The 12,844-nt window shown below is 44.7% G+C and overlaps 1 protein-coding gene across 3 annotated transcripts in view; it reads left to right on the top strand.

Moving 5' to 3' along the window:
- Positions 1 to 10,812, top strand: part of FBXL20 (F-box and leucine rich repeat protein 20) — an 81,242-nt gene extending 70,430 nt beyond the window's left edge. For all 3 annotated transcript variants that reach the window (XM_019550282.1, XM_019550281.1, XM_019550280.1), the window contains 5 exons: positions 934 to 994; positions 1,366 to 1,410; positions 3,403 to 3,459; positions 6,208 to 6,420; positions 9,657 to 10,812. In XM_019550282.1, the coding sequence (XP_019405827.1) occupies positions 934 to 994; positions 1,366 to 1,410; positions 3,403 to 3,459; positions 6,208 to 6,420; positions 9,657 to 9,764 (484 nt within the window). In that variant the 3' untranslated portion in view covers positions 9,765 to 10,812. The remainder of the gene's footprint in view (positions 1 to 933; positions 995 to 1,365; positions 1,411 to 3,402; positions 3,460 to 6,207; positions 6,421 to 9,656) is intronic.
- Positions 10,813 to 12,844: the final 2,032 nt, after the last annotated feature.

The raw sequence follows: 12,844 nt of genomic DNA, 5'->3' as shown, positions 1-12,844 counted from the left end.
GCTGCAGGCCCTTGGCACCCTGCGCTGGATGGTGAATTCCAGCAAGCGATGATCGCTATCGCCCAGGTGGTCAAGAACCTGGAGGCCCCTTACCAGGTCATCGCCTGTGGCCAGGACCAAGTCCAACAGGGCGTTTCCTCTGGTGGGACTGTGCACCTCCTGGATTAAGTGGAGGTCCTGTATCTCAGCTAGGAACCTCCTGGAACAGTCCATCCTGGCTGACTGTTCCTCCCAGACATGGTAGAGAAAGAAAAGGCAACAATTATCTAGCATCTGTTACAGCTGGGGATCTTCCTATATGTTGAATAAAATAAGTGACCTCCAGAATAGAAATGGATTGTCTATAATAAGGCCAAAATTAAAGGATTATGGGTACGTTGGGTACATGTGTGTGTAAACTGCATGTGTATGGAAAACAGCTTTGAAGAAGGAACGTTTAAAACATACTGTTACATCTAATAGACTTACGTAGTAATTTTAAATTCTGTTGATCTTTTGGATAAAGTGCTGTGAAACAAAATGTATAGCATTTAGGAAAGTTCCACCTTAGTTTTTTAAGACTGGGGATAATGTATTGTAGCACTAAAAATTAAAAACTTGTACTTCTGCAGTTTTTTTATTTGGGCAGTCATGCTGCCCTAGAAGTGAGCATCTTGCTTTCTAGAAAATTTTAACGCCATGAGGGTTTAAATGCTTTATCATTATGTGCCTTGTCTATTAGGGTATCAGGAAATGCTGTTTAGTATCATTCACTGCTTGATGATGAACTCAGAAAATGAGGTAGAAGAGGACCTATGTGTGTACTGGTGTGTGGACTTGGAAATACTCCTCTTAGATTAAACTTAGTCACTTTTTTCCCCTGGGTGGATACAAGATTTTTAACAAAGCAAGATTATTTCTGTGATTATAGCATTTTTAATTCTTTCTGTACAGAATATTAGAAGTTGCAAGATGTTCTCAGCTAACAGATGTGGGCTTTACCACACTGGCTAGGGTAAGTGTTGCTTTCTCTTGTACCTGGAGCATGTGCACTTTGAATGGATACAAGAGGGTTAAGTGGATATCTAAATCAGATATTTCCCCTTAACTTTTCAACACTTAAGTCATTTGACTCTTACTGTAAGAGGTGATGCTTATCTTCTTAATAAAATGAATTACATTTAGGAGTCAGCAGATACTTGCATCTGTTTGTTCTGTGCTCCATACAACAATGAATCAACCCTCTTTTTCTCTGTAAATTAAAGGAGAAGATAAGTTAAAGGCATTTTAACTTATCTTCTCAGATTTGGAAAGAACATTTAGTCAAGTAATTTTACATTTACTGTTTAGGCTTTGTATTTAACTTGATCTTGTGTATACTTACAGAATTGTCACGAGCTTGAAAAAATGGACCTGGAAGAGTGTGTTCAGGTAAGAGGTGTAACCCTCTAATGGCTCTTTGAAATGCACCGTTGTGTCACAGTAGGATGCAGATGTTTTCTGTACCATCAACATATGTAGGGTTTCTAGCAAAGAAAGGACCAGTCTAGAAGCATCCCTTCATCCCTCTGCCCCCCATTTTTTAAGGGACTTGTTCCAGAATCCCTATCAAGAAAAGCTGCTAAGTTTGGGCAAAAAAGAGACTTGTATTTTTATCATTTTTCCTATTTTGCAGTAGAGAAATGTATTGAAAATGTTAACAAATCCAAAGATCTAATCTGCAAATCATAGTCCTCTCTGGAAACCTGATTATTTTAAGAACCTCAAGCCCCAGAATGAGATCTTTTATTCTTGAGAAATGGAAAGGTCTCTGCTACATAAATATAGTAAGAAGAGGTCAATGAAAAGAATTTCCAAATATAAGATGATGTAGCTGAAGTGTTTGAACCATTACTTTGCATGTAAAGATGGGAGAAAAATAAGAAGAAGAAATAAAGGTGAGATGTCCTCCAACCAAAAATCTTTCCAGAATCTTTACCAGCCACTGACTCTGTTACTGCTGACTCTTAATAATAGCTGTGTACCATAGATTCATGCAATAGTTTTTTTATAGAAATGAACACTAAGTTTTGGAGTATATGCCCTCAGTCTGATAAAATTTTAAGGTAAGAGTTGAAGGATAAAATGTCTCAGTAATTTGAGGTAAAAAAGCCCATGAAGGCAATTTTGAATTAGAAATAGTTAGGAAATTCAGGTAATGGGGTTTTGCTTCCTGAAATGAGAAAATAGTCTGGCCCCAGTATTCTCTACTTCCCGATGTTTATAGAGAAGGGATTCAGAAAGGCCACAATAGAGGAAATTACAATAGTCCAGACAGGATGTGTTCTAAAGCTGACCTGACAAGGAAGAAGAAAACTTGGGCTGTGTCTTTTTAGGTGCTTTGTACAAAGACAGCCTAGCAAGTTTCTTTCTTAAGGGCCAAAGGAGGTTCCGCTTGCCAGAAGTCTGTTGTATTATGGCAATAAGATGCTGTAGTAACTTAAAAACTGACGAAGAATGCAAACATTCAGAGCCAAGGGTGGAAGGGGTTCAGGGCTGTTTTACTAATGTGTTTTATCTTCAGTAGTAAATTAACATTTTGGAGAACTATTTTTTGTTAGACTGTTCTACCCTGCCTCTTTCATTGTGAGCTTGTTTTATCAAAAGCAAGGAAGAACCAACTTACCTGATATTTCAAATGGAAAGAGCAAACAGAAAAAGAGATTTAAAAACTCCTAAGGGAAGTGAGGGGAAAGAGCACCTACGTAACATGTTAAAAATCTTTCTCAGGTTCTGTATTAAAGGATCAATATGAACTTTTACCTACAGTGTAGGCCTGCTAAGGACAATCTCCAGAAACGTTCAGGAGTTAGTAACTGTCAGTTTTAGATGATGTACAGGTTTCCCTCACTTCGTGCTATACATGTGTTCCTGGAAAACAGCATATAACTCAAATTTGCATAAAGGGAGCCCACTTTACAATGTAACAAAGAGATACGTTCCAAAATCTCGACTGTACTGACCCCCAGACCCATTTCTTCCACTTTTACAAGATAGTTTTGGTACTCAGCAAGAGCAGACAGTACACAAGCACAAGGCACTATCACAATGGGGATGGCAACTACAGAAACACACGTCACAGACAATGAGCGAGGAGCACAGATCCACACAGGAGACTATATCTGGATGCACATCATTTCCACAAAGCAGTTGACTGCAACCTTCCACCACACCAATCGAATAAGAGTGAATTTACCTTGCATATAATGAACTTTTGATATAAAAAGGGTCATCACATAAAAGCGATTTTGCACATACAGAACCTGCTTAAAGTGAGGGAAACCTGTACAGCAGAATGTCACTTTCATTTAGGCACAGTTCACATTAGAAAGAAAGTTGTTTTGTGAAAGTGCCAGTCTTAAAATACCTTTTTGTCTCTTCCAGATAACAGATAGTACATTAATCCAACTCTCCATACACTGTCCACGGCTTCAGGTTTTGGTAAGTGTTGTTTGTATAGGAATATTCAGTGTGTCTCTTCCTAAAATAAATGATCCTGCCTGTCAGAGATTTCCTGTATGACTTCCCAGGCATATGCTGGTTATACCCAGTCTGTATGAGATGAAGACAATGGCTCTTTTTCATCTCTAATATGGTGCTTGTAACTTGTGGCGACTATTAATCTTAGAATGCCCTGTTCTATTTCAGCTAGAGCTCCTGGGGAGTAAGGTATATAGTTGCTCTTTTGAATGCATCTTTTGATCCACGGATTATAGCTTAATCAATACATGCTGATCAAAGGAGAGTGTTGTAATTTACTTTCGTGCTTTGCTTCCCTGCCAAAATCCTTTAGGCTCCTTTGATTTTAAATTGGCATTGTACTCCCTCTGCTATTCTGTGAGGTTGCCACTACATTTTGATTCCTAAGATCTGCAGTCGCACATCGTGTGATCCAGTAAGGATTTTTTCTACATCTTATTACTGTATTGCTGTTTGCTATTTTGAGGGTTATTTCAGTGATTTCATGCTTTGTAGGGCCATTTTCAAGCCATAAGTTCTTGCTGCAGGATCAGGCTTGGGGTTCTACCTTTTTTCAAAATATCCTTACCATTTAAGGGCTTTTTTCCCCTTATTTTCTTTATTGTAACACTTCTCCTTGTCATTTTAGAAATCTGGTTAGTGTTTATCATGTAAATTTACAAATCAGTGTGAGAGTAGACAGAGATAATGACTCATTTGTTTGTTACAGATTTCTCTGGTCCAGAGGTGTATTATTAATGGCCTAGTGTCTGTATGAATACGCCCTTGGAGAAAACAAGAAAGGAAGGATGGTTCCATGGATAGGATCCTAGCTTAGGACTTGGGAAGCCAGGGTTCAAGTCTCCCTGTGCATTTGTTTCCATGTATAAAGTGGGATACTAGTACCTATTAGTTCACAGGGCTGTTGTGAAATGGATAAATGTAGATCAGTCATTCTCAACTGGAGTGTGAAGACCATCAAGGGTGTCACAGAAGCAGTGGCCAGGTAAACTTCCTTGTGTGCTTCCCCCTGCATTGGGATTGTTCTCTAATCAGCTTCTGTTTCCGGAAGGAGTATTGTGGGTGCTGAACCAGAAAGAGCTGCACTACATGAGGTAGCTTTTGCCTGCTTTAGGGTGGTCAGAGCCTTAGTATTAGGAGGAACATGCACAGCCCTTCCTGGGACAGCTGTGCAGGACAGGGCAGTTCCATTCCAGTTGCACAGCCCTTCTCAACAGCAGAGCCTAGCTAAGAAGCATTAGGGTAAGCTGAGGCAGCACCAACAGTGGTTCTCAGCTGGGGGAGCTGCTGACTGTGGAATCAAAAAAGTGGCAGTCGAGTGCCTTGACCCTGAAAGGGTTGAGAACCACTGATCTAGATTGTGAGGTGCTTAAGTAACAGAGTGATTGTTGGGGGGGATAAGGATCAAAGGTGAAAAACTGCCACCCTCCTTTCTTGACACTTATTTGGAAGCTGTCTTTGCTGAAAGGCAGTTAAATAAGAATCACTATCACCTCTGAGTCTAAATCCTACTCTAGGTGCGAGATGTACGTTAATACTTTTCTCTGGAGACCTACGAGTCCTAGCAGCCTTGGCTATACTCACTTACCTATAAAGGGTTATTCGTAGAATGAAGGGAATGACAGACCCTAATGAACTAAGGCAAGGAACAGAGGAATAAAAGGGTTCTCTTTGCTAAGCTTTAAAGAATGAAGGCTTCTGGCTTGTAACTATTGGTACTCAAATTTAACTTGTGTGTGTTATAAGATTCAGTCCCCCATAATATGTTTTTCCAGGTTGACTGGAAATCTGCTTCATACAGGAATCAAGCACCTGCAAGTCAGATCTTCCTCACTATTAATATCTGTTCTTTCAGGGGGAAAGAGTGTGATAAAACACTACTGGAGGGTAGAGCTCACTGCAAGTGCCCTGTTTTATCTGTGCTGTTTCTTCAAATTTAAATTTTGTGGCTGAAAGATTTTCAGATCTAAAGCCTTTGGCCAGGGTCTTCTAGTGTCATTTGGACTGGCAGGTCCCATAGCATTAAGCTTCTCTATATGCAGAGTTTCTCTGGGATCTTCTCCCAGTGTGTTCTCCCCTGGAGCAGCTCCTGTTTTTTTATCTTCTGCAAAACAGATGACACATGAGCTATAGAGATACTCCAGTGATGGCCTGAGCAGCATTTGAGATAGTTGAAGTTTCCCAGCTCTCCATGCAGTTCAATTTAACATACAAGAATATTTAAAAATAAGGGCAGCTCACAAATGGAATGTAAATCTATGCCATTCTGATAATGCTAGTGTCTGTAGTTTCTCAAAAGTATTGCCACAGTTGCTGCACTTCTTTTCAGTATTTAAGGACAGATAAACTTCTGATGAGGGTATATCTTGTAGCTGAGATTTGTTCCCTGTCTCTCTACAGTGCTTGGCTGTTTTTCTGTCTCTCTCTTCCATTAGCTCTAGATTTATATCAGTTTTCCCCTTTGGTCTCTAGAAATCTTAGGCTGTTAGAGAAGCCCATGGACTCTGGTTCCTAGAGTTCGGAGCTCAAAACTATCTCCAGGGTTAAACACCTGCAAATCTACTGTGTCAAACTTCGGGGCAAGTATGGTATAGTCTAGAAATCTGAGTTCATTCCATCTCCTCTCTAAGAAGCTTAGTAGCATGATATTATCCACAGCTGTACATCAGGTTGCAGCTCAAAATACTAACCCCTTCTCTTTGGTTGCAGAGTTTATCACACTGTGAGTTGATCACAGATGATGGGATTCGTCACTTGGGGAATGGTGCCTGCGCGCATGATCGTCTGGAAGTGATCGAGCTGGATAACTGTCCATTGATCACAGATGCTTCCCTGGAGCACCTGAAGAGCTGTCATAGCCTGGAGAGGATAGAACTTTATGACTGTCAACAGATCACACGGGCAGGAATCAAGAGACTCAGGGTAAAAAAACAACAAGTATTGCTAAAGCTTTGACTTCAAATTTTCTTCAGTAACTGCATTTCTTCCTAATAGGGTTTTTACATATGTTAAAGTCAGGAAGGGTTTGAGGACTGGACCCAGTGGTGATGCGTATGTGGTGCATAGGGGTGCATGTGCACCCCTTGAGAGCACTGGCGCACCCCCTGACTGGCCACACTTGCCACTTAGACGATGGGCGGGGGGGCAGGCCGGAGTACTGGTGCCTCCCCTGCAAGCAGCGGCCACAGCTGCTCCCAGAAGCAGCTGCAGTTATTGGCCGTCACGGGATCAGCCGCGAGGAGACCCATGCCCCCACTCCCGATTAATGTGGCACCCATGATTGGTACAAGTTCTTTAGCTTGCCTGAGAGAGAGGAAGAAGGACAACATTTAAGGAAAGGCTGAAGATGGTAAGCACTAGCTAGTGGGGAAGGAATGGTGTCTCTTCCCTCCAGTTGCTGTTCCAGCTGAGAAACCCAGTGAAGGAATATGGGAGAATGAGCTCACTGTTGATCACATCATAGACATGAGGCTCTTTCATAACACTGAGTATCTGACATCATTTCTCAATAAAAAGTTAGTACCAGAGTCAGTAATAGAATGGTCTCTTATATCAGTTGCTATAATTTTATGAAGTGCATTGTAGTAGACTTTAGACTGACATAGTCCTGTGTGCTGGTAAATTACTTGAGCAAATCTTTTGCATTTTTAATCTTTTGGAGACAGTCCAGTAACTGACCAGTAGGAAATACTAAGATTCAGGAGATCTGGATTCAGTTCCCAGTTCATTCCCTCCTAACACCTGTTTCCCCATCTGTAGTATGGGAATAGTACTACTGACTTTCTTTTTAAAATGTTTTCAGGACTACAGATGAAAAATGTTATATAAGAGCTAAGTATTATTTGACTACTGACAAGGAATACCTGAATCAAATGGCAATTTTTTGCTTACTGTTTTCAGTTTGTTTTTCCACTCGTTAGCTGAATCCAAGAGTTTAATTCACAATAAGCCTCTAAACCAGGGCCAGCAACCTATGGCATGCGTGTCCAGTGTGGCACACAGCATGGTTTTTATTGGCACGCGGGCTGCTTTCTGCCCCAAGGGGTGGGAAGGGGCATGCCCAAATTGAGCAGCACATGGCTGCCTGGGAACAGCCTAGCAGACCCAGGCCCTGGAACACCCTGACCACGCCGGCCAGGTAAGAGCCCCTGGCCCCAAACTAGCCCGGCCTGCCACGGGCCCCATCTTTGGCTACATCCATGCCCTGATGGCCCCAGCCCCAATCACGTGCTGCCAGCAGGCCCCAGCTGAGACCATCGCTGCTGCGGGCCCTGGCCTGGGCACATGCTGCCAGCAGCCTGGCCCCATCACTGCCGTGAGCCCCATCACCAGGCCCGTCCCTAGCCAGCCCCATTGCTGCCATGTGCCCCATCCCCGGGTCCAGCCCCATTACCACCACAGGCCCCGTCCCTAGGCCTGGCCACATGCTGCTGGCGGCCCAGCCCCAGCTGGCACCATCACCGCTCTAGGCCCTGGCCCAGTGCCAGCGCCAGGCCGGGACCATCTGCAGCATCGGGATGGGGCCCGCAGACCTGCACAGGCTCTGGCCCCATCCCAGCACTACAGACAGCCCTGGCCACATGCTGCCGGCGGACCGGGCTCTGGCTGGCACCACTGCCACCATCTGCCCTAGCTGGGTTAGAGCCATTGGCAGCGCCAGGATGAGGCTGGGGTCCGGGCCCATCTCAGTGCTGCACATGGCTCCAGCCACATGCTGCTGGCGGATGCGGCCCTGGCCCCATCCTGGCACTGTTGACGGCCATGGCCCCAGCAAGCACCTCCATCACCACTACTGGGCCAGGGCCATTGGAAGTGCTGGGATGGGGCCAGGGCCCAGGCTTTATCCTGGTGCTGCTGGCAGGCCCAGCCATGTGCTGCTGTTGGGCCTGACCCTGGCTGGCACCACCACTGCCTGCCCCAGCCCAGCACCGCTTCTGGTCCAGGGCCGTGTGCGGCACCAGGATGTGGCTGGGGCCCAGGCACAGCCCTGGCTCCATGTTGCCAGTGGGCCAGGCCTCAGCCCCATCCTAGTGCGGATGCAGCCCTGGCCGACACCTCTACCACCACTGCTGGGCCACAGCCATTGGCAGCACGGGGCCAGGGCCGGGGCCCAGGCCTGTGGACCTGTGCAGGCCCCGGCCCTATTCCGGCAGGCCCAGCCCCAGCTGACACCTCCACCGCCACCCAGCCCTGCACTGCTGCTGAGCCGGGGCCATCTGCAATGCCAGGATGAAGCCAGAGTTAGGGCCCAGGCCCGAGCCCCATCTTGGTGCTGCAGATGGCCCTGGCACTAGTCATGTGCTGCCGGCAGGCCGAGCCCCAGCCCTCAACACTGCTTCCGGCCCCAGCCCAATGCCATTGCCGGGCCAGCATGGGGATGGGGCCTGTGTGGGGCTGAGGCTGTGGACCTGCGCAGGTCCCAGCCTCATCCTGGCACTGCCAATGGCCCCAGTACTGCTACCTGCGCTGCCCACGGCCTGGGCCCTGGCCCCGGCCATGTGCTGCCAGACAGCCCTGGCCTCAGCCCCGTGCTGCCCTTGGCCCCAGCCCTGCTCCACACTCATTTTGTTTTTCTTATGTGCCAGCACTCCAGCACCTTTCAAGGTAGACATTGTGGTTTTTTCAGCACTCCAGCCAAAAAACATTGCCTACCCTTGCTCTAAACCATTGTTGTAGATTTGCAAAGTTTGGCTCCCTTTTTATTTCGGAGTCTATTTTAAAAAAAACAAAACATCAGCTCTACATATGTAATTTAGAAAAGAAAAGGGCACACAGCTATTATTCAGGACCATCACTGCCTCTGTCTAGTTCATTAGTGAAGCCATCTGATAAGGCTCTGAAGTTTTACTGAGTGAGGAAATACAGGTAGAAGAAATTTGCTAGCATGGGAGAGGTGGTAGTTTCCAGAGCCCCTTAGAAAACTGAAGTTGTAGATAAGGAAGGACTTGATGATAATACAGTAAAATGAAATTCTAAATCTCCACTGGGATCTGTAGAAGCCTTGACCCTTTAGTGAAGTGGGAAAAGATGCTTTTATTTAGACAGTCAAGTAAAGAAAAAAGAGCAGGTCTGTCAGTGTTCCACCTGCTCTTTTGCTGCTTGCCTCTGTTTCGCTGTCACTGCTGTTTTTTCTTTAAATAATGTGTTTATCTTTTCAGACCCATTTACCTAATATTAAAGTCCACGCCTACTTCGCTCCTGTGACTCCACCTCCATCAGTAGGGGGCAGCAGACAGCGCTTCTGCAGATGTTGCATCATCCTATGACATTGGAATTGGTCCTCCTTGCAAACTGAGTATTTAATTATACTTCTAGAATTATGGTGGACACCAGTATCTTCAAGGAAAGTGATCCCAGTGTCATTTGCAAGGGCCAGTGAAAAGGGGGCTGTGGTGCCAGGCCCCTGTAGCCACCCATACACACGCATATACACACACCACCCGTTCCAGCAAGCTGATGAACTCTGTGACATGGGAGCTGGATCTGTGTTGGCATTTCTGTAGGTGAATTGGTATAATTCTGAACCATTCCTACTGGGCATGCTCAGAAGAAATCACTGAGTGGGGGAGGGTGTGTAAACCCCAAATAACTGTTGCTGCTGCTGTTGATGATGAAATAGCAATGGAAACCCTTCAAAGCGGGGAGAGGGATTGAAATGAACATGCTTGAACCTTGCATCCACTGTCCAAAGAAAAAGGTTTTGTATCCATTCTTCAGTAAGGGAATGAAAACAGCAGCCATTGTGAGACATGATTTACTGTGCTTCTGTACTTCCTTGTTCCCATGCTAACCACACTGAGCATGCTCACATTGAAGGTTCATCAGTTTCTTCTGTGTTTCGTAGCATCCAACTCAGAGGCTTCCTAGATTGTTGTGATATAGCTTGAAATCTGTAATGTCAGGTTCATTTTTTTTATCCTCCCCCTCATTTTTTTACAGATTTATAATCCAGTAATTTTTCAAGATTATCAAACACAAAAGTTATGTATCAATAAAAAGAAGACACTTTTTACCATTAGAAAGCTGAGCCTGGAATTGCCTGTCTGATGGTAAGACCTTAAATAGACAGTTGAAGTCACAGGCTAGGCTCTCATGGGCTTACTTGCCCATTTTTACCAATTGCTGGCTCTCCAAACTTTTTGCATTTCAGGTTTTACTCCAGTGAAAATGTAGCTCACAATATAGAGGACACAGCTCTAGTTCACAGTCCAATTCTTGATTCCCTGTCCTTTCCCCAAAGAAGCAAAATCACATTACTCTTTATTGTCATGGTTAAGGAATAATGATTCACTAATTAAAGTGGAAAGAACAGCAGGCCTGAAAATCTGTTGCTGGTTATTGCCACATTGCTGTATACTGAGTTTGTAAACTTTCAGCAGTTTCAATGACTTCTGCATATTCCACAGGTAAGTGTCTTGCCCTGGAGTGAAGTGTGGGCTCACTGTATACCACAAGGACATATCTTGCTTTCAGTTCCTCACCTTTCAAACAAAAGGAATGTCCTCACCTGTTAATCAACTAGATCCATGTAGCAGCTGCTTTTTGGAGTAATTCAGGCAAATTTAACCCAGGTGCTGCTTCAGGTGAAAGTAGAGTCTGTGCCAGCCTCTGTGAACTTACTGCTGTCCTCAGTGGTGACACGTAGGGGATGCACAGGAGTGCACATGCACCCCCCTGACAGGCAGCACTCCCTGCTTAGGTGATGGACGGTGCGGCAGGCAGGAGCGCTGGTGCCCCCCTGTGAGTGCCAGCCAGGGAGTGGGGGCACTAGGTTGAAGCACTGCTGGCACTTCTGGGAGCGCTGCTTGCACTTCCCAGTCAGCAAGATCAGCTACAGTAGGGGACCCCCCCAGTTGCTGATCGGTTGCTGGGGGGGCATGTGCCCTCCTACCCCCCAGCTCAGGTGGTACCAGTTGCCTGTGGCTTTCCTGATGCCTGGAGTCTAGGTTGCCCAGTTACAAAACAGGCAAAGCAGATGTGCTGGCACCAAAGGCTTAATAGGGCAGAACTTGGTCAGACTGTAACAGGTTCCTGGAAGATGAGATCAAGTACAAATAATTGCTCTCCCTGCTGTCCGCACTTAAGGGAGAGAAGGATGAGTATGGATTTGTGAATTGGTCCCAACTGAAAAAAATAAAAAAGAGCAAGCATGGTCAGTTATCTTAATTGTTGAAAGCTGAAGCAACAATCCTCCATCTTTATGGAGAAGAATCACATCAGATGGGGAAGAAGAGATGATTTTCTAAAGTACTAGCAATAGATTTTAGAGCCCTGGGGGGTTATTTTTCCCCCTGTATGATTAAAGTGAGGGCAGTGTTGCCTCCTTAGGCTCTATCAGCATCTGAGTAATTCAGTCTGTTGAAAGGGTCATTTTAGCACCAGATGAGCTGTATTTTCTTCATGTACAGTTCATTTTTCCCAACCTCACAGTATGTTTCACAAAGTCTTGCAGACTCGAATCTTCTGGGAAGTCACACAGAAGAATCTCAGTATGCCCATTGTTTAAAAGGACACTGTCTCCTTTTTCCTCCCGTATTGATTTTATTTTTATTCTGTTTTATTTATTAAGTCTTTTTGTAGAAGCGTGGATAATCTCTTCTCAATAACTGTGTTCTTATTCCATTTGCAAAACTTGATCCTTTCCCTTGCTTTCAGTGTGGCAAAAGGTGTTTATAGCAGCTGGTTTTATAACTATTACAACTTACTGACCTTCTGGGCAGGCTATGTGTATCATCAGTTTGTATACCAGCAACCATCAGTGTTAGCACAGCTCAAGAAAGACTCTCAGAGCTAGTCTGTTGAGGCAGGGGGAGAAATAATTTTGGTTTGATAAACCCTGATATTGCCTATTTAATTTCTTGGTAATGGAATGGTGGGTTTTGGACTCGATTATAGAACCCAAAGCATTTTCTTAAACAGGGTAATGGCATAAGGTAGCCCAGGCTATTTGACAGTGTCCTTTCAAGTAAAAAATTGTCTCTAAATGGACTCTTCCTTATGTGTGTATTTATAAATACCAATAAACAACCATTTTCCAAGTCTTGTCGTATTAGAGAATGCCTTTGTAGGGCAAAAGCTTTTACACCTAGTAGCGCATACGCTCTGCCTTCTGGAATTCTGTAATACGTCCCAGGTTCATCTCTCCTACCTGTGTGTTGACTAGGTATTAATCAAAGGTAGGGACTTGCTAGTCATTGGTGGGGGGGCAGGGTTAGATCACAATCCAGCCACTGCTGATGAAATTGTTTAATAGACTGGAGCTCAGGTATTTGACCATATGGGTATAGTTAGTATCAAGATCAAGGGACCATCTTTTTAAGGGTATGGGTTTGAGGGGGGGTTGTTT

The sequence above is a fragment of the Crocodylus porosus genome, unplaced genomic scaffold, assembly GCF_001723895.1.
Source record: "Crocodylus porosus isolate Cpor-Errol unplaced genomic scaffold, CroPor_comp1, whole genome shotgun sequence".
Taxonomy (NCBI): domain Eukaryota; kingdom Metazoa; phylum Chordata; order Crocodylia; family Crocodylidae; genus Crocodylus; species Crocodylus porosus.
The sequence above is the reverse complement of the archived record's forward strand: the minus strand, read 5'-3'. Positions and strand labels throughout refer to the sequence as shown.